The sequence below is a fragment of the Protomyctophum bolini genome, assembly GCF_963924005.1.
Source record: "Protomyctophum bolini genome assembly, chromosome: 5".
Taxonomy (NCBI): Eukaryota; Metazoa; Chordata; class Actinopteri; order Myctophiformes; family Myctophidae; genus Protomyctophum; species Protomyctophum bolini.
Window position 1 is genome coordinate 27,439,900 of NC_137866.1, and position 21,756 is coordinate 27,461,655.

General features: G+C 44.2%; 1 protein-coding gene across 1 annotated transcript in view; it reads left to right on the forward strand.

The window, feature by feature from the left end:
• Nucleotides 1-3,936: 3,936 nt before the first annotated feature.
• sema3bl (sema domain, immunoglobulin domain (Ig), short basic domain, secreted, (semaphorin) 3bl) overlaps nucleotides 3,937-21,756 on the forward strand; it is a gene marked incomplete at its 3' end in the record, with an annotated part of 92,712 nt that continues 74,892 nt past the window's right edge. The window contains exon 1 of the mRNA XM_080762856.1: nucleotides 3,937-4,236. Within this exon, the coding sequence (XP_080618982.1) occupies nucleotides 4,131-4,236 (106 nt within the window). The 5' untranslated portion in view covers nucleotides 3,937-4,130. The remainder of the gene's footprint in view (nucleotides 4,237-21,756) is intronic.

Sequence of the window (21,756 nt, forward strand, 5' to 3'; positions counted from 1 at the left end):
TTATATTGTAAAATCAAAGTTAATTTAACTCTGAGAGTGTACAAATGGAACCTGATGGACCCATTAGGGTCCATTTGGTTCCATTTGTACACTCTCTGACTTACACACCCATAAGGGTCCATTTGGTTCCTAACTATCATTTAGCTGGGGACCCCCTGGAACTCCCCCAAGGACCTCTAGGGGTCCCCGGGAACCCACTTTGGTAACCACTGATGTAAAGGAGTGGGTGAAATTTGTTTTTGCGCAAGCTCCATCGTTTTTGTTATTATTCAGGGAGAGAAAATAAGGGGGAGAAGAAATCAAACCGCAAAGAGAAACATGTGTAGGATAGGCAAAACTCGATCTACAGAGCATAATACTTTTATATATTGTATTTATATTTTTTTGAAAGAAAAGTGTCAAGTTATAACATTCTTATGACATGCCAAAAATATGGATGCCAGGTTTAAAGTGCCACCACTTTAAACCTGGCATCCATATTTTTGGCATGTCATACGACAGAGATGAGAGAACAGACAAGAGCAGAACAGAACTGTAATTTTGTTTACCGGATTTGAGAACTCAGCAGAACTCCATAACAAGCCACGTTCCTGTTGCTGTTTTTGCGGTGAAAGAGCATGTCGGTCATTTCCATGTTGCAGCAGTCGTGACAAACCCAGGGAATCCCCACTTAACTACATAAGAGGACAATTTATTGTTGTTTTCAAGCATTCATCCGTGGTGAAGTTGTAAACATGGGCCATCTTTTTGGAATTAGTGACATTTTTGGAAAATAATTGACTGAAATCTGTGTCTGGCACTCTGGCTTCATGCAAATAGATGTAGATACTGTAGAGCCAGGCTCATTGTGTAGACACTGAGTGGATATACAACACTGTCTTGAATGCAATCTGATGATGAGATACTGTCTGCAACCCACCCGTTCTCTCTCTGCAACACACTCAATCTGATGATGAGATACTGTCTGCAACCCACCCGTTCTCTCTCTGCAACCCACCCGTTCTCTCTCTGCAACCCACCCGTTCTCTCTCTGCAACCCACCCGTTCTCTCTCTGCAACCCACCCGTTCTCTCTCTGCAACCCACCCGTTCTCTCTCTGCAACACACTCAATCTGATGATGAGATACTGTCTGCAACACACCCGTTCTCTCTCTGCAACCCACCCGTTCTCTCTCTGCAACCCACCCGTTCTCTCTCTGCAACACACCCGTTCTCTCTCTGCAACCCACCCGTTCTCTCTCTGCAACACACCCGTTCTCTCTCTGCAACCCACCCGTTCTCTCTCTGCAACACACCCGTTCTCTCTCTGCAACACACCCGTTCTCTCTCTGCAACACACCCGTTCTCTCTCTGCAACACACCCGTTCTCTCTCTGCAACACACCCGTTCTCTCTCTGCAACCCACCCGTTCTCTCTCTGCAACCCACCCGTTCTCTCTCTGCAACCCACCCCTTCTCTCTCTGCAACACACCCGTTCTCTCTCTGCAACACACCCGTTCTCTCTCTGCAACCCACCCGTTCTCTCTCTGCAACACACCCGTTCTCTCTCTGCAACCCACCCGTTCTCTCTCTGCAACCCACCCGTTCTCTCTCTGCAACACACTCAAAAAAGCACATACAAATACAGAAATAACAAGTATAACAAGTCGCCGTTGATTAGTTGAGCAGGGAATGTGATGCATATATCATGTATGATGATAAGAGCGCCTCACTTCACACGAGTGTCATTTCTTTTTAAGATTTATTTTGGGGGTTTTATGGCTTTATTAGATAGGACCGTAATATGGCTAACAGGAAATGGGGAGAGAGATGGGGAGTGACATGCAGCAAAGGCCGTCGGGATCGGGAATTAAAAAGTAATTTAAAAGTGATCATATAGGGGCCCGGAACGCTATGCCATATGATCACTTTTAAATTACTTTTAAATTCTGAAATATTGAGTATATCAGCCTATACGCAGTTAGTTATATCTAAAACAAGCACTTTAATGCAGAAGTTTTGAAGTCAACAGAAGGTATATGGACCAATTGGAAGGGAGAGGAAAAAACAATTGTATACATTTTCAATTCTTATTTTTTTCAATTGAATTCATAAGATTATTGGGTCAATTTAACCACTTTCAATCTGGTGTCTGACCCTATTTTGAAGTTCAGAATATGTTGCAGCACTATTTTCACAATTTTACTTTTATTTCATGCCATTTCCCTATTTGGCTATTTGGGGGTTCTTGCCATATGGAAAGGTTTGGTTTGTTTTGGAACCCCTGCCATATAATTATAATGAACATGCGATAGTGAAATGTGCATACGTGTATAATGCTATAATGGGAGTCTCCTTTGTGGCACAAACAAGTCTTGAGTGAGAGCTTTAAGGCAGCTGGTGGTGTCTCTCTCCTGATCATTCAGCGATCACCTCCTCATTATCAACGTGCGAACACATTTCTACTTTCCCACACTTGAGCCAGCCTCTCTGTCTCTCTCAAGTGTGCACAGGGAGCCTCTTCCATCGCCTTGAGCCAGCCTCTCTGTCTCTCTCAAGTGTGCACAGGGAGCCTCTTCCATCGCCTTGCTACAAGTGTCCCGACTGTGGATCGCAGCGGCAGCGACACCGTGAATGGCATTCCCTCACCCTGTGTGGTGACCCTCATATGCAGGGCTTTCCCTCACCCTGTGTGGTGAGTGGTGACCCTCATATGCAGGGACGTGCAGAGAGCGTTAGAGAGGCAGGGGCTGAAATCCTATAAGAGGGCACTTTTGGACAAACATAGATCTACAAGCTCACAACGTGTCACACTGCGACTGCGTCGCGCTGTGAGCTTGTAGATCAGCTATTTTCGGGGCGCAACCCAGCACTCTTTAGCTAGTGGAGATGCGGTGTAACGACATGGATTTCTAAATGTGTTCAACGCAGGAGTATTCGGGGGGGAAAAAAGCAATTGAATGCTGCCTTCCGGCATGGCATAGAAGGGAGTGGCATTTGCATTTCTTTCACTATAGTAAAATGCTTCATTCGTGGTCTGGACAGGGCAGTTGTTTTACAGACAGGTAAAAGGGCAGGGGCTGAAGCCCCCTTTGATGTCTGTGTGCACGTCCCTGCTCATATGCTCAGCTAGCTAGGCCATGCTGTTGAATGGGGGGTATATAGACTATGTATAGAGTCTGAGGTGTTATAGGAAGGTATAGTGGTACCCCACAACTTAATTAAACTGCTAACGCCATAAAGTTGAGACAGTTGAGAAGGGTCATGGAGACACGCCCCTGGCGGCAGAGAAATTTGCCATGGTCGAACGCATGCATACATACATACACATTCCTGTATAACATTATCAGTATGCCCCCCATGCCTGTTTATTTGGTTGGTTGGGTGGGTGCTACTGTTTGTTGTAGCCCACAATTAAAATAAACATCTATAGATTATCTCATTATCTCAATTGTGCTGTAATGTTTTAACGTCTGTTTATAATTTCTGAGTCCACAATGAAAGTGGAAGGAAATGAATGGCTTGTTGTTACTGTCTATTCCAGATGTAAAAGCCTTCTCTCTCTCCCCTCCTCCCTCTCCTCCTCCCTCCCTCTAGCTCTCTCCCCTCCTCCCTCCCTCCCTCCCCTCCTCCCTCTCTCCCTCCCCTCCTCCCTCCCTCTCTCCCTCCCTCCCTCTCTCCCTCCCCTCCTCCCTCTCTCTCTCTCTCTCTCTCTCCCCCCCTCTCTCTCCCCCTCCCCTCCCCTCTCTCCCTCCCTCCCCCCTTTCTCTCTCTCTCTCCCTCCCCCCTTTCTCTCTCTCTCTCCCTCCCCCCTCTCTCTCTCTCTCTCCCCCCTCCTCTCCCCCCCCCCCCCACTCTCTCTCTCTCTCTCTCTCTCATGCGGGCGGGGTGAAAGCGGGTGAAAGGCTCTGTCTAAATCAGACTTCTGTTGAGCAGCTGCTGCTGGAAGTGAAGGAACTCCAGAGATAGCCTCTCTCTCTACTAGTTGTCAGTCAGTCAGTCAGAAGAGAGTAACGCAAGGCGGGCGGGGAAGCATCTGATCCGGGAAGGGAACGGCCGGGAAGCCGCGGTCCATTTTACGCACGCACGGTGCTTTTTGGAAACTGGATGTTTTTGTCTGTTTTTGCGGTTAAAAAAAAGACATTGTAAAAATGGAGACATTTACCCTCTTGAAGATGATTCCGCTGGTGGTGCTGCTGTTGGAGACGGTCTCGGCGACCAAGCTAAACGTTCCGCGACTGAGGTTGTCTTACAAAGGTAAGCAATTAACATATTAAATAGGCTACTTATTTACTGTTTATAAAAAGACGTCGTAGCCTACGTTTATTCTTTAGCCTTGTTTAACCTGGGTAGTTCTTTTTTTCTCCTAGCCTAAAAATCAGGTTTTAATTTGTTTCAACGTGGGCTTATTAAAATGCTACATCAGGTGAAAACAATAACCTATAATTGCAGCATAGACAGAGCCTCTGTCTTACTTCCCCTTTTTAATGTGTGTGCGTGCGTGGCGTGCATGTGCTCGCAGCACGCTGCAGGTGGCAGCGAGTGGCTGGTCTTATTTCAAATTGTCATACGCACTCATTTCTTGGACTTGAAGACACACAGTGCCGTTTCAATGCGCTTATGTCTTCGTGAAAACCAAATAAGGCCTATTTCGTTGTTTTCAAAAAAGAAATACGTGCATATAGTTCATCATAGTCTAATTCTCACCCTATTTTAATTCTCTTCCTGGTGGTCTCTATATAAGTGGTAAATCCTGCTACTGTTTGAGGGATATATATATTACGGCTGCATTTATATCCAGCAGGCATGATGTTTATTTGGCGGTTTCCTTCCAGCTTGGCACCGTTCGCAGGGCAGGCTAGGGCTTCGCCCCGAGGAGCGAGCGAGAGCTTGGCGTAGTTTTCACCGTTTTGCGGTCAAGTTCACCGGGGGGAGAGTGCAGAGTCAAGTCGACGTCTCCTCCTACATGCTGCTGCTGTAAAAGTTTATTAGGGAGGGCTGCAGCTGAAAAACAACAAAACGACGTTTCCCATTTGGCGTTAGTTAGATTAAAATAATAGAACACACACACACACACACACACACACACACACACACACACACACACACACACACACACACACACACGTTTTAATTTAATAATTTGTCTCATATGGTCATTAATAGTACAGTATTTATCTTTAACCTTTCTCAGTCTGTTCCATTCGCCCCTCCTTTGCCCTCTCCCAGATTCCTTACTCTGTCTCTGTTTCGGTTGCAATCTTCCGTCCCCATGTCTCTCCTCCACAGGTATACATTTCTCCCCATCCACTACCACTATCCATATACCTACCTCTCTCTCTCTCTCTCTCTCTCTCTCTCTCTCTCTCTCTCTCTCTAACTCCCTGGAAATTAACGATTGCTCATTGTTCGCCAGTCAGTCTACCTATGACTCATTCAGCTTTAGTGATGATAATAAAAAGGAATGGTCTGTATTGTTTGTATGTATGGTGGTGTTGACTTGTAATGGAAAACCCTCACAGAGTCACAGTGGTTCGTTCCATTCAGAATGAGCCTGCAGGGCGGACAGGGTCTGCAATCATCATCATCAGTGGTAGAAATCACACAGGATTTCCTCGTGTTGAGCTCCACTTTTCAGGAGAAAAATCGCTCATAGTGCCCTCCCTGGTCTTCCTGTGTGCGTGTGTGCGTGCACGTGCGTTAGTGTGAGAGAGAGTGAGAGCGTCATTACAGCTTAAAGAGACGGACGGATAAATGGGGAGATGCCTGGCGCAGTGGAAGATAATTGTGAGCGTTGAATTCAAATGGTGCCAGGCTGTGGCAGTTAGAAGTCTAAGTGTCAGAATCCAGAAGGTTTGAATTTGGTCATTGCTGGACCGTCAGAGGGAATTGTTCAGAAAGTGATTTTAAGACCAAGTACAAGGGTGGGGGATTTCTACAATGGTCCAACTGGTAAACACATGCGCTGTGCATTTCAGTTACTCACTGAAGCCATTTCCAATGTGTGCGTGTGAAGTATAAACCTGAGAGAGGTTCCGATGCTGATCAGTAGGAGTTTCCTGTCGAGCTGACCTCTGTACTGACCCCATAAGTTAGCCGTTTTGACATCATATACCCCACTCATTTATTTATTCTCTCACTCTCTCCCTCTCTCTCTGTCTCACTCTCTCGCTCTCTCTCTCTCTCTCTCTCTCTCTCTCTCTCTCTCTCTCTCTCTCTCTCTTTCTCTCTCTCTCTCGATGTCTCTCAACCTTTTGTCATCGTTCAGGCTACTTTCTCACACTTATCTTTGTAAAAAAAGCCTCTCTCTCTCTCTCTCTCTCTCTCTCTCTCTCTCTCTCTCTCGTTCTCTCTCTGCAACTCTCTCTCTCTCTCTCTCTCTCTCTCTCTCGCTTACTAGGCCGGAGGGAATATCTGTTCCCAGAGGAACAAAGAGCTAATTTAGCAACAGGAAAAGCTGTCATTATCTCATTCCAATCAATTAGCTAGAGTAGTTCAAGCAGTTATTTACCTCCTATTTTATAATCCATTTTGTCTTCTCTTCTCTTCTCTTCTCTTCTCTTCCTCCCCTCTCCGTCAGACTTCAAACACAAGGTCCAGTATTTGTCACTGATATAGAATAACCCCCTCGCACACAACCTCTAAAAAGCTCAAAGCTTCAATGCAAACTTCAATCAGGCCCTCCACCAAAACCTCTCAACTGCGTGCGTGCGTGCGTGCGTGCGTGCGTGCGTGTGTGCGTGCGTGCGTGCATGTGTGCATGTGTGTCAGTCAGATTTAACTAAAGTGTGAATGGACAGGCCGTCAGGGACTTGGCTGTGTTTGGGATGGGAAATGGGGACAGCCCTTATAAGCCTTGGCAGTGGAAAACTAAGTGTTTGCGTGAGAGAAACACAGACGGTGTGTGTATGTAGTGTGTCTGCGCACAACATACATAGCCTAAATGAGCAAACGTGAGTTGTGTGTATTTTTGTGTTTATGCACATACATGTGAGCACAACTCTTGTGTGTGTAGGCCCTATGTGACGATTGTGAGCATGCACTCTCTCTCTCCCTAATAATAATCACTAGTATCTGCACAAACATGCATATGCTCATATTCGCTCTCTGAGTGATGTGCTAAACAGAGGTTTGGAACAGACATTTTAACTGGTTTTAGAACGGAGGTTTAGAACATGATGTTTTAGAACAGTTTGGAACATTCTGTCTTTCTCTTGTTATCTATTGTCTTGAAGGACACTCGTGTTCCCCATTCTTTCACCTTCCTTCTCGCGTCCATACATTCATTTGATTTGGCCTCTTTCATCACTCTTTTGCTTTTTGCTCTCTCTCCAAATTGCTGCAATCCGTCCACTCTTACTTATTTACCATCTATTCACCATTCACCATACCATTCATTCCCTAATGCCTTTCACATTTTTATTGTAAATGTAAAAGCCACCGCCATCATTCAGTAGTGATACTTTTACCACAGATTTCCTCTTTCCCTTCACCTCCCTTGCATCATGTTCTATTCTATCCATCCATACATCTTCAACCGATTATCCGTAGTCGGGTCGCGGGGGCAACATTAGCGCCTTTGTTAATTTTGTCCGTTTGTGTTCGCGACCTTATTCTTTCGGTCATGACCCACACTTCATGACCATGTTCTGAATATTTAATTCCTTATTCCATATTCATTCTCTCTCTCTCTCTCATTTGTGAAAAAAATGTGCATTGTCCACTTTCATTATAATTATCTTCACTCTTTCTACTCCCTTCTTTCTGTTTGTTTCGCTGTCTGTCCTTTCTCTTGTTTTAACCTTTCAACTCAACAAGTATTAGAAAGCGTCTGTTTCTGGAAATCTGCTGTTGAATGGGAGGTGGGTACACTGTCGCATTCTGTCGCAGGTCGACCATCAGATAGCAGCGAGCTTGTTGCAAAAGACAACAAACCAAAATATGTTTTTTGTTTGCACCATAGTAGCTGTCTGTCGGTGTCGGCTCTCAGACTATCTTTAGGGGGAATGGTGCTCTTGGTCCAGGATTTGAACGAGCAACCTTCTGTGTTCTGACACCCACCCCTCCCTCCCTCCAGCACTACACAAATCATACAGTGGGGTTGTTGTAGGAGATAGAGTTGAGAGGCTGTGCGTCTGGTATGCAGACTTGTTGACAGACACACCTCAGGAACTGTCATCTCCTCTGCTGTCTCACTCCACATCGCTCACACACACACATGAATACTGTGTGTGTGTGTGTGTGTGTGTGTGTGTGTGTGTGAGAGAGAGAGATGTGTCAGCTGCATCAGCAGTAGTTATTGTGTGTGTGGTGTGTACGTTAGTGCATGGAGCCGGAGGTGTCAATGTGTGTTTGCCATGGCGACAACATCTCTTTGATGTGACGGCTCCCAGACAGACGCCTGGATGGAGCATGCTCGCACAGCGCACACACACACACACACACAAACACAAACACACACACACACACACACATGCACTCACGCGCAGATGCAAAGAGAAGGCAAATGATTGTGAGATGAAGAGAAGGTAAAGGCAAGAGAGACACTTACAGAGACAGTGAGAGAGAGGCAGACGAGATACCAGAAGGAAGTGAGAGAGGCAGATAAAATAAAACACAGAAAACGAGAGAAACGAGAGAAAAGGTCAGTGAGGTGATGCAGGCCGGGCCCCTGAAGAAATGACAGAAATACAGATGAAAGAAAGAGAAATGTGAGGAAAGAAAGGAATTTGAGAGAGAGAGAGGTGGACGCCGGAGAGGAATGCAAGTAAAGGTGTATAGAAGACGGAGAAGTGGAAAAAGATTTGAGATAAAGTGAGGGAATGGAGCAGAGTGCATGGGATGATGAGAAGTGGACATTGTAAAGTGAGAGAGGGAGGGAGGGAGGTGTCAGTGATTTCTGAAACAAGAATCACACAGACAGGAATATTTTCATATAGTGTAGTGGTGGGAATTCGTTTGTTTGTTTCGGTGATTCAAGTGATTTTGTTTTCATTCACTAAAAAGATTAGTTAAAATGATCACTGTTCACCATTCAGTGATTCAGCATCTGCCCTTCTCACATAGTCCAGACTCCAATGACATTATATTGCTATTTGTTCCAAAAAGCTTTATGCCAAGTTATGCTTACATGTATTTAACTGCTCATAACAGCAGTTATGCACAATACTTTATCTTGATTCTTGCAAGAAGCAAGACACAGATGTGACACAGCTCTGTTCACACAAAATCACACCTGTGTGAAGTGAGGGGCGCTCTTATCATCATACATCATCTCATGAACAACTGAATTTATGTGATTGGTTAGCCAATTTGCTCATCTACATATGACATACTGTACATTTTCTTTGAGGAAGCGACCAAGATCGCTCTCATTCACACACAAGACATTTAGAACGAATCACTCACGGAAGTCAGAACACTGAATAGACTGAATGTGTAGAGATCGCATGACATCACATGACAGGCCAACATGTGTAAGGTTTTGGACAAAGAATCCGTGTCTCTACGCTTGACTGCATCGACTGCCTGCCAGGACCTTCCAACTGTAAATAGCCATGCCATGCTATATGAAGGAAATTAGATTATAGCTATAGTATATAATATCTATTTCCATATAATTCACATACAGATAAGCCCATGAAGGGCTGGTAGTCCTAGACCGTGTTCCCTAACGAACGTCTAAAGCAAAAGCAGGTGCACTTGATTTGTTGATTCTTAAGTAAGGAAGATTGACCTCAGTTTCTACAGTACAAAAAGTGGTTTATGTTACATATTTTGTATTAACAAAAGGAATGCTATAGCAAGATCCTCACCCTTTTACTGCCGAATCTGTTTGACTATGATACAGAAATATTTATTCAGTGGAATTTCTTCCGTAAGCTCAAGGACGGGACTTGGGTGTGACCACAATTCAAGCACACTTAAGTTAGTGTTTAGGAGCACTGATGTTATCATTGGTTTATTGGTAGGTTATATATAAACGGAGGACAATCTACCAGCTTTCAATGTTAAAGCTTCGTAGAAATAGAGATAGAGAGAGAGAGAGAGAGAGAGATAGAGAGAAACGTCTCCTATGACAGAAAATGCACAATCTTTTTATAGTTTCACAAGATGGTATTACCCAAAGTGTTAGTGTAACACAGCAGAGAGAGAGAGAGATTATGGAAAAGAAGGGTATAGCGATGGAATGAAAATGGGGACGGTGAGAACATCAAAGGAGAGGGAGTGATGTTTCTAGGAAAGAAACAAGTGTGGGAAGAGAAAGAGAGTATGACCAATCAAGTAATGGATCCGTGAATGGAAATAAAGAACAAGAGATTGATCCATGAAGGACAGAAATAATGTAAAGGCAAATCAAAGGACGGGGAGAATAAATTAATGATACGTCCAATGGGGGGGGGGGGGGGGGGGGGGAAATGAGCAGCAAAGAGAGTGGGAATGAGAGAATGACAAACAAGGAAGGAGTGATATATGGAAGATAAACGGTGTCTTCATATATCACTGCTTCCTTGTGTGAATGAAGGGAATGCAAGAGAATGATGAGGGGAGAGCGAGCGAGAGAATGAATGTCGTATCTGAAAGGAGAGGAAGAGGGGAATGTGAACACATGCCAAAGAACAGAGAGAGGGAGAGGGAGTGAGTGATGGAATGACTGAAGAGAGAGTGTTAAACGGAAGAGACAAGGGGGCACAGTGAAGATAAAAGGAGCCCATGAAACCTGTGGAAAAGAGAGATGGATGGATACGATAGAGAGAGGTAAAACTAAATGAAATGAAAGGAGAACAGAAAGAAGGTTGAAGGAGCAGAGAGAGGAACAGGGGGTGACAGGCGGACGGATGAAAATAATGGAGCGGTACTGATGGAGAGATGAGTGATGGGGAAAGACAATGCTTTCTTTCAGGAGGAGAGGTTGAGGGTTTGAGTCTCGTACTGCAATGTGGCTTTTTGAGCATCTGTCATGCAGATTTCTACTGGCCTTATACTGTGTGTGTGTGTGTGTGTGTGTGTGTGTGTGTGCGCGCGTGTTGTGTGCGTGCGCATAATGTGAGTATTCTGTCTCTTAAGTATTTTCTTTGTGAAATCTCTCCCCCAAGGGCCTTCTCTTGTTTGACTAGTGTGTCCAAGTTAGCCTTTAACAGTGGATGTGTGTGAAGAACACGCCAAGACCCATCTCTCTGTGTGTGTGAGAGAGAATTACCCAGCCAAAACCAACCCCGGCGAGGAGCGGTGACTACAGCGATGGCTGTAGTTCCATCACGAGTCTTACAAATCTCACAGCAGTGGCCTGGGAAGGGGGGGGGGGGGGGGGGCGGGGTGATGAGGGCTGTGCTACTATTTATCTAAACTCTCCACACTCTGCCCCACCCTGAACTGAAAATACTGCCATATACTTACACCAACACCCTGAAAGGAATATGTGCCAACACCATGAACATACTGTAATGTAGACCAACACAGCCACACCATGAACATACTGTAATGTGGACCAACACAGCCACACCATGAACATACTGTAATGTGGACCAACACAGCCACACCATGAACATAATGTGGACCAACACAGCCACACCATGAACATAATGTGGACCAACTACACACACAGCCACCACACCCAGCACAGATGTTACCCAAAACTCACACAAATCGGTACACATTATCTCTGGGATCATGTGATCCCATTCCTATTGGCTATGACTGCCTTCCAAAGTTTTGGTAGACAACCTGGCAGTTTGATTGTGTTTGATTGTGTTTCTGTGGTCTGTTCTATAGCGAAAAATGTCCCTGTCCTGTTCTGTCCTGTCCTGCTCTGCGCTGCGCTGGGGCTCTAGTGTTTGCTCATCTCTGTTCTGGTCCTCGTTTACGGTGGTATATTTGTCTCAAAATGTTTTTAATCTTCATACTTCATTTTGTCAGTCCTTTGTGGTCACTGCGTTTATGATGTGGCGATGACACATGCCCCGCAGAGTCGTAGACAGACACCCAACAGTTATAGGGCCGGCCATGGCTGAATATGTAGAGAGGCCGCCTGGGAAACAGAAGGTCATGTTTGAGGACAAAAGCCCCTGCTTCCCTTCACTCTCCATGGATTTATTTAATCAAACATCCTCAGCACCTTGTTGTACTGCTTTATTAGACATGTGAGAGCGAGAGAGTTTATTTGACATGAAAGAGAGAGGGAGAGCTCGACAAAAGGAAGGAAGAGGAAATGAAAGGTAGGAAGCACTGAGTGAAATGATAGGAAGAGCTATGAAATAAAGATGATAAGAGATGAAAGGAGAGGTACAATGAGAGGGAGAGTGTTCAGGAAGTTTGGGCCGGTGTTTGTAATTCATCTTTCTTCTACTGGATGGAGGCATTGCAAAGTTAACCCATTCTGACCGGGCACCCATTTTGGTGTTGGCATCATGTTATGCTTTAGCTATTGAAAAATAGCAGATCTACAAGCTCATATCGCGCCACCGAGTGGCGCGATACGAGCTTGTAGGTCTGCTATTTTTGAAAAATTCGAAGAACGACTGACATTTTTAGAATCTGATCTCAGGTCAGAATGGGTTAATCAGACCAGTGTGTGTCCCGTGGAAACCTCGTATGAATCTGATCTCAGGTCAGAATGGGTTAAACCCTGACTGAGCGTTGACTCTGAACCCTATAGCAACCCTATTATGGGCATGCCATTATAGGTGAACATTCTGCAAAACTAGGTGGACATTCTGCCAACATGGAAACAGCAGATCGCCATGTAACATGTTATGAAGCTTGTATGTTTGTCATTTTTGGTTAAAGGACGATGTCACCCATTTTCAACCTGTCTGTGTCAAAATCCCTGCATCGGGAGCGGGAGCCCACGGGACCCAACGGGCACGGGCGGTATTTAAATACCTGTGGGTGGGAACAGCCGGTCAAGATATCCTCCCGCAATTAACCGGATACAGAGCATATACTTTAGCATGATATGACCTGAGGAAAACGTAATTGCCCCTACTGTTCTGGACAACGCACTGTATGTGGAGTCCAAGAGACATCTTCAGGCACGCTCCCAAAGCGTGTGCATGAGCACACCCCGCAGGCACAGAACGGGAGCGCGGCCGCACCTGTCAATCATTAGTAGCTAATCAAAGTGACTGTGTGTGAGAAGTGTGTCTTACCGACGGAGGCGTTTCTTTCACCACAACGGACATTCTCTGTTCTAAACCCCTTTTTGCTTATCCCTGTGTGCCCTTTCTTCTTCTCTCTCTCTCTCTCTCTCCTCCCCTCCCCACCCTGTGCACACTGCATTATAATATAATATACTGTATATAGCATACTATCTATAATATATGTCCAGTCGCAATATAAACACTTTCCCTCTATCTGTGACTGTGAGCAACTCACACAAATAAACATAAAACAACCCCTCTCTCACCTGCCCTCTCGCCTGCACACCTGCTCAATCTCAGCGGAAATATTTCTGGTTTAGTGGTGTCTAAACGATAAAATTGCAGGATGGTGCGGGACTAAATGAGACTTACATTTTTGTTGCGGGCATGAGCGGCGGACAGGCGGTCAAAAACTAAATCATTGCGGGCGTGAGTGGGATTAATAAAACACACACTGCGCAGTTCAGAAACCCATCTAGCAGTGACATCATCGATGGGGAATCCAAGCTAATTCCTGGAAAGTTAGCATGGTATAATGGAAGCAATGGAAGCCTTTATACCATGCGTTAAATAATAATAATAATAATATACCACGCGTCAATAGAAATCTGCCTAACGATGTCATTGGCTTTTGAACTGTCCACAGCCCTCGTTTTAGACCCACCATGTAGAAAACAAATGGTATCATGAACATTATAGGACCAATTATATGAAAATAGGCAAAGGCTCAACTTATGTAGATAGCATTTTATGTAGACATAGCACTATATACCGTAGTATATATGCATAGTTATATATATTATATACCGGTAGATATATTCCACTGTTATGTTCGTAGCTTATGTATGATTCATGATAACTAGTCTTTAAGTATAATGTATCCCCATGTTTTTGTTCTTGCTTACAGTAAATCGCTCTGGATTAAGAGCGTCTGATAAATGCCTAAATTGTAATTTGTAGGTTGAAATCGTGTGCACTGCCTTACCCGTTATACCTAAACCTTATTTTTGTTATTTTTACTATTACACATTGTGAGCTTCTAGAACTACTATTCAACTATTTGAACAATTTCTCTCTCGAAAAAAAAGAAAGAAAGTAAATGCCTAACATTTTTATACATACTGTTACTGTAGCGTGCAAGATAGGGCCCTGCTGTAAGCATTAATCTCTGGACCCACGCACGCGCACACACACACGCACACGCACACACACACAGGGGGAGGCATCTCCGGTCCATATGTCGCCTCATGTCATTGGTGCATTTGGCTGTGGACCAATGAGAGGTGAAATAGAGATGGGAACCCTCTTATGGGCAGGTGGGGGGGTTGGGGGAGACACACACACACACACACACACACACACACAAGTGTGCTGCGGTGAATAGTTACACCCCACTTCCCACGGCTGCAATCAATTAGTTCCACAGGGAGTTGCTGACTAGATGAACTGAGAGTAACAGACTCTGTACTGTGGACTGATGTATTTATCACACGGAGAATGACACGCATAAACAGCTGACACATGCACGCACGCACGCAGGATATGAAACAGTATTCACTTTATTCTTACGTCTTTAGTTTCTCGACTTCGTAAAGACGGAAGGTTTCAGCTGGAAGATACTTGTGTGGTTTTTTTCTGACCTGTACAGTGTGTGTGTGTGTGTGTGTGTGTGTGTGTGTGTGTGTGTGTGTGTGTGTGTGTGTGTGTGTGTGTGTGTGTGTGTGCAACTGAGCATGTTTCTAGTTACTGCTGTCAGGAGTTGTAGATAGGGAGTTAGTTAGTCATTAGTCATGACCCGACAAACCTGCGCCAGTCCAGTGTGTGTGTGTGTGTGTTCACAGGCGCCGGGCACACATGAGTGTGCGTGTGTGTGAATCTCTGTATGCATGCGTGCATGTGTGAGTGAGTCTTTATGGAAGAGTCTGAGGAGTACAGTGGAACAGTGGTGGTGTGGTTTGACTTGTGTCTCGTGAGGATGTCAGATCATTCCACACAGTATAGTAGCTAATAACACAGTGTAAACCTGTTGGCAATGAAATTAGTTTAATATGGTGTGTGTGTGTGTGTGTGTGTGTGTGTGTGTGTGTGTGTGTGTGTGTGTGTGTGTGTGTGTGTGTGTGTGTGTGTGTGTGTGTGTGTGTGTGTGTGTGTGTGTGTGTGTGTGTGTGTGTGTGTGTGTGTGTGTGTGTGTGTGTGTGTGTGTGTGTGTGTGTGTGTGTGTGTGTGTGTGGGGGGCGGAGACAATGGCGGAGACAATGATCCAGCAAAGTAGTGGTCCACAGACACACACACATGTTCTCTGTAGTGGACCCGAGGGGGTCTAATAGACATCAGATGTGTCACTCTATCCCGGGTGAGCCTAGAATAACACCAATACTACTGTGTGTGTGTGTGAATGAGAGCCTGTTTGAGTGTTAAACTGTGTGTGTGTGTGTGCGCGACGCGTGCATGCTTTTACTCAATGTCTGGTCCCAATTTGTACATCAGTTCAGTTCAGTTCAGTTCAGTTTATTTTCGGAAGGAGGACATACATTCATACATTGCACACAGATTCCAACATTTTTCATATTCATTATTATTATTATTTTTTATATATGTTTTTTTTTTTTTTTTTTTTTTTTTTGTGTCCATAGGTCCTGTCCGTTCCGAAAAAGGGTTAGGGAGAAGCCATAGGCTTGTCGTGCCCTACCCCTGGAGTCCATTTGTTTACGTGTAGCAGGCCGTGCCTGCTTACACTGTGCATAATTACCTTCATGCTGTCCTTATGTATGTACATTCATCTACACACATTCATATATACATATATATATTACATACAACATACATACATGGACACATCCATATACTAATAACTGTAAATAACAACAATGATAAAAGATGATAGGAGATTTGAAAGAGAGCACTATACATTAGATATTCTATTTATCTCTGATTCTCTGTAATAGCTTTTCATCTCACATTTGTATCTGTCTCTCCAAAGGCTCCTCTTTCTTTCACACTCTCCTAATCCCACATCTGTCAAGAATTGCCTTTCTATTGTCATCTGATCTATCTTCCACCCTATTCCCTACACATTAATTTCTGATATCAATTGTCCAAGTTTTTCTTCATTTTCTTGATTAATCTTTTTGAAAGTTCTCCGTTCTACTTTCGCTCTAGTCTCAACGTCCACTCCCACCATCACTGTGTGTGTGTGTGTGTGTGTGTGTGTGTGTGTGTGTGTGTGTGTGTGTGTGTGTGTGTGCGAGCGATGTCTGATGTCTGAGGGTTTCCAAAGTGCGCTTCAGATGTGTAATGTACATTCATCATAGATAAGAAGGCAGACTGCACGTGCCTTTTTTGGTTACATTGAATATAATAATATGATCAGATGAAACAGTTTCCTTGCTATTTACAAAAGGCAATATTTGATCATTTTAAGACTTAACAAATTAACTGATCCTGGCAGAACGTTCCGTCATAAGGAATCCAACCAGCAACTGTTTCTGGCGTAATGTTCCATCTGATAAGCTTTATTATTGATATCAAACCGGATCGGTGATTTCTTTTTTAAAATTAATTTATTGGCTTGGCCTTTCCTTCTTTAGCGATGCTAGACCGGATTGGGCAACCTCGCTGCTGTCCACCTCCCATTATACAAGTTTGGATAAAACCTGCGATGTTCGGAGGTCTTTGCTGATTATCTGGTGGTCAAGATGGAAACATTGGCGCTTTCTAGATCAAGGATGGATCATTTTAGCTCACTAGCGTTGACGCTATTTTTTTTTAGCATTAAAGATGGACGCCCAGACAGGATGTCAGTCCAGTGTGTGCTACATTGAAATCTGCTCGGCAGTCTGTGGTTGGCTCTGCGTCCAGCAAGAGGCAGTATATGGGCTAAGCTGTTGATTTAATCACCAGCTTACAAAAAACCAAAACACCGCCTTACTTGAATACCATTGGGTTTGGGAGTGAAAGTGAAGTACTTTACAGTATGTAATAATTCTTGCTGCATGGAAATAAATGATGGCGCAAACATGCCAAGTATTCTATAACTACATACCTTCACACAATTACTGCTGTCGGATAAAGGCCATGCACGTTCAAAGCAGTAAACTTTTAGGAATGTAGAAAAACAGCTTTATTTACAGATTGACAAACATGTGTTTGCCATAAAAGAAGGTTGGCAGTTCACTCCAATGTTCTATCATTTTCTTTACTTTCATAGAGACAACGATGTAGGGGAGTCACGGGAGAGAAATTGCTCTGGTGGGATTTGAATGGAGGCCAGGAGGCCCACAAGTGGAGATTAGAGCCAGACCGCTATATCGGTTTGGCCGATACATTGGCCATAATTTATCTTTTTGACAAAATCAGTAACAGCAATTATGCAGCTGATGGTCCCATTTATTTATTTTTTCTTTTTCATTTAACATAAGTTTATGAAGTTTTTTTGGCAGGTTAGTTATAGGCGATTTTGTTTCCTGATTTTCTTTTTAACAATAACAATATATTATTTTCTAAATAAAATACCCTGTGCATCCTGTTGGCAGGGAGCCACCGCGCCAAAGTCAATGGTGGCAGGTTCTGAGTTAGAAATAGCAGATCGACAAGCTCACAACCCATCGTGTTGTGAGCTTGTAGTACTGTACATACTGTATGCTATCTATGAAAAGTAGCCGCTATGCAACCCTCTCATCTAGATGGGGCGGCGGTCGGCTGGCCCACCCATTATTCCATTTAAATACAGGATGTTTGAATGGGGATTTAGTGGTTAAATAAAACAAAGATCAGATTGTGTAGTTCAGTTACTTGTTTTGCTGTTCATTGTATAATTAACGTAAAATGTTTTCAAGTTCCAAAGTTCAATTCAAGAGTTTATTTTTTGTGGCTTTCTCTGACAGCGAGAGAGATTCATGCCTCCCACGTCAGAGTCCTGTGCTTCGACAGCCATCGTGTCACAGTTCAGTTGGAGGAGCAGAACATTTGGCAAACTCAAACACATCTCAAAGTAAATCACGAGAAGGCGACCCTTTGTAGTCCTGGCTGGTTGACATGGCATGATGCGATAATTGAGCTTTGACACGTACAGTGAAACCAGATGATGCTTTTTTTGTGTGTGTCGTGTTGGTTCCACTAAGCTGCTGTTTGTCAACTTAGTGCGGCTGGTTGTCTCGACACACACACACACACACACACACACACACACACACACACACACACACACACACACACACACACACACACATTGCAGGCAGATGCGTGGCTGGTGTGCTATAGATGCTGCATGTCATATGGATGTTGCATATATAATTAGGATAAGGAGACATAGTGGCAACAGATATGATGAATCATGCATATGTCATTGCAGTATGTTCGTGTTTGTGTTAAGCAGATCTCCCTATTCCATGCAGTGAGTTATTTGCTGGACGTATGGAGCAGACTTTAGAGACAGCAGGGTGGACAGAGTCAGACAGATGAACACCCATATGCATATGAATGAGGTTGGGGAAAGAGGGTGAAATTACACCACAGAGGCCACCAAAGATGAATTAATCAAGAGAGATGGATGGATGAAAAAAGAGAGGAAGTGGGGAAAGGCAGACGGAAATGTGAGAGGGGCGAGACAGCGGAGAGAGAGAGAGACAGAGGTCAGATGGCTGGATGGAATGGAAGAGAATGACGGTGAAGATGGATCCACAGAAAAGTAGGATCTAGACAGCCGAGGTGAGAGGTGAAGGTGGACGGATGATAGAAAAGAGAGGTGAAAATGGATAAAAGGTTAGATGAAAGAAACAAGGGCGGCTGAGGGGGCTCGATGAAGAGAGAGAGATGGATCTGGGACAAAACGAGAGAGACAGGTGGACGTTAACATGAATAGATGAAAGCATGAGAGGGTAATGAAGACGGGCAGATGAAAGTGACAAAGACAACTACAGATGGATAAATTGAAGGAAAGGAACAGGTTGAAAATTGATACACAGAGCGGGTAGAAGAAAGAAGAGATTATGAGATAGGCAAGAAGAGGAGGGAAATGCAAAAGTAGCAAAAAGAATGAACAGAGGTGAAGATTGACAGATGAGACTGGATGAGTATGAGGTGAGTGTGGTGGAATACTGTAGCATGGAGAGTGATTGCTGCAGCGCTAACAAGCTGCAGATGGCAGCTGTTTGCTCACCTTTCGATGTGTGTGTGTGTGCAGGCGTGAGTGCGTGCGTGCATGCACGTTTATGTGTTCATCTCATAACCATGCTGTTTGTGTGCTTGCTTGCTTGCATGCATGTTGTTTGTTTAGGTGTTTTTTGCACATATTTTGGTGTGATTTGAGATAAAGGGTGAGAACAGTATGTTTCTGTCTCACCGAGACAAACGAGAAAGGAAAAAAAGGTACAGTATACCCTGTGGGCTTCTATGAGGTTGCGTTACATGCGTGCTTGCCTCTTTGTCTGTTTGTGTGTGTTTGTCGGTGTAATGTAGCGGACTGTACTTTGTTTGTTAGCTTTTGAGATTTGAGAGAAAGCTAGACTGGGAGTCTTTGAGTCTTCGGGTGAGAAGGGAGGTGTTAATACACGTGTGCATGTCTTTGGTCCGACGTAATAACAGTCCGACACGCAATAGTCCGACAACCTATACGGTAAACCCTAACCGAACCCTAACGGAACCCTAACCGCACACAGAAACCACGGCTGAGTATTAACTGGCCACGTACTGTATTGTCTGGTTATGTCTTGACCGCAACGCATGTCGGAGCCACGGGTGAGTCTTAACCGGCCACGTACGGTATGTGTCTTAACCGGCCACGTATGTGTCTTAACCGGCCACGTATGTGTCTTAACCGGCCACGTATGTGTCTTAACCGGCCACGTATGTGTCTTAACCGGCCACGTATGTGTCTTAACCGGCCACGTATGTCGGAATACTGATTGTCGGACTAACGTATGCCACTATGCCCCCCTTCATACACGGTACATCAGTAGGCTATACTGTATGTATGTATGAGGTGTGTAAGGAAACTAAGTAACAGGACTGTGGCAGACTGTGACTTCCCTGTATACCGTATACAGGGCACGTCGGTCACTAAGTCACTTTGAGTACCAAGAAAACAACAGTGCTAATATAAATTGCATGTATTATTATTATTATTGTAAGGCCAGGCCAATCAGGCAGTAAACCGTGCTAACTCCATTGTGTAAACGCATCAGGAAATAATTTAGACGGTAGAATGGTAAGATTTTGGCCACGCATTTTGCCATACAGGCAGCAAAGTCTTTCCATTGTTTCTATGCTTTCAGATCATCAACATCTTGCCTCGCGTGCACCATTAGTGTTTTGATGCATAACACATGGAGGAGTGAAACCTTATCTAGTTAAACCCCAAGGCTCAGCACTCTGACTGTGCTCTCCTATTGTGTGAATGTAATTTCTAAGTAGCAGCGTTGCTTAACAGGATCTCTGGTGACCCAGGGTGTATGTCTCCCACAATCCGCCCTGTCAAAACAAGGGAGTGTGGCCTGAATATTAGATCTCCACCTAATGGGACCTGCCATAAATGTCAAACATGCACACCCCCCCCCCCCCCCCCCCCCCCCCCCCACACACACACACACACACACACACCCACACACATACAGTATACACACACACAAGGGATTCACAATGGAAATTTACAACCAGGTGTAAATGAAGTGCGTAATGAGAGAGTATTAATCCGCTCATCTGTCATTCACCAAACGTGACGTAATGTCTCCATTTGTGCGGATCGCTTGTGTATCTCATTTTGCCTCTTTCCCAGGCGATTCGCCTTGTGTCGCCTGGTATAATTGAACATCCACACCCATTTCACGCCATATAAGGCAACAGGAAATATCTTTGCTTGGGTGAAAAATGTCATATCACAGCCTGCAAAATGCACAGATCCCCAAGCTTACCACAGTGAACAGATCCCCAAGCTTACCACAGTGAACACAGTGCTCCACAATGCACCACACCACATGAGCTTGTAGATCGGTTTATTTTGAGTCTCTCGCAATGTCAACGGACTGAACGTTATAAAGTATAGGCTACTCTCAACGCAACTCCATTTCATTTATTGATTTAAGTTCAAGCTCAGGACCAAGGCTATAAAGTACTTGGCAATTATCTTACCTATAAGAGCCATTTCTATTGCACAATTGCACACTCGCCTTTAGAGAAAAGAAAGATATCTGATATTTTTTTATCAGAGCTGCATTGATTAATGGTGGAGAAGACTGTCCTTTGGATTATAGGCTATCTGAATCATGCCTATGGCGAATTCATTTGTTATGGACACGTAGCTTAATCGGATCACGTAGGTTGATCAACTGATTTTGACAGGCGAGTCTCTCGCACGGACTCAGACAAATCTTAAAGCAAACAGCTCAAGTTATATACAGTAAGTGCAAACACGCTGATGCCATTCAATAATGTGGACTTTTATTTTTTTCATATAATTAGCTCTAGTGTCTGTCAGACCGTCATGTTTGTGAATCATAGATTGCATGCATATACTGTATCCATACAAGCGCAAGCTGCGCGATACATGATCTATTTCGACTACCGGTATATATATAGGCTATAATCTTTTTATATGCTGACCAGTGTTGGGGACATAGCGTACATATTTTATTTGTGGTTTGGG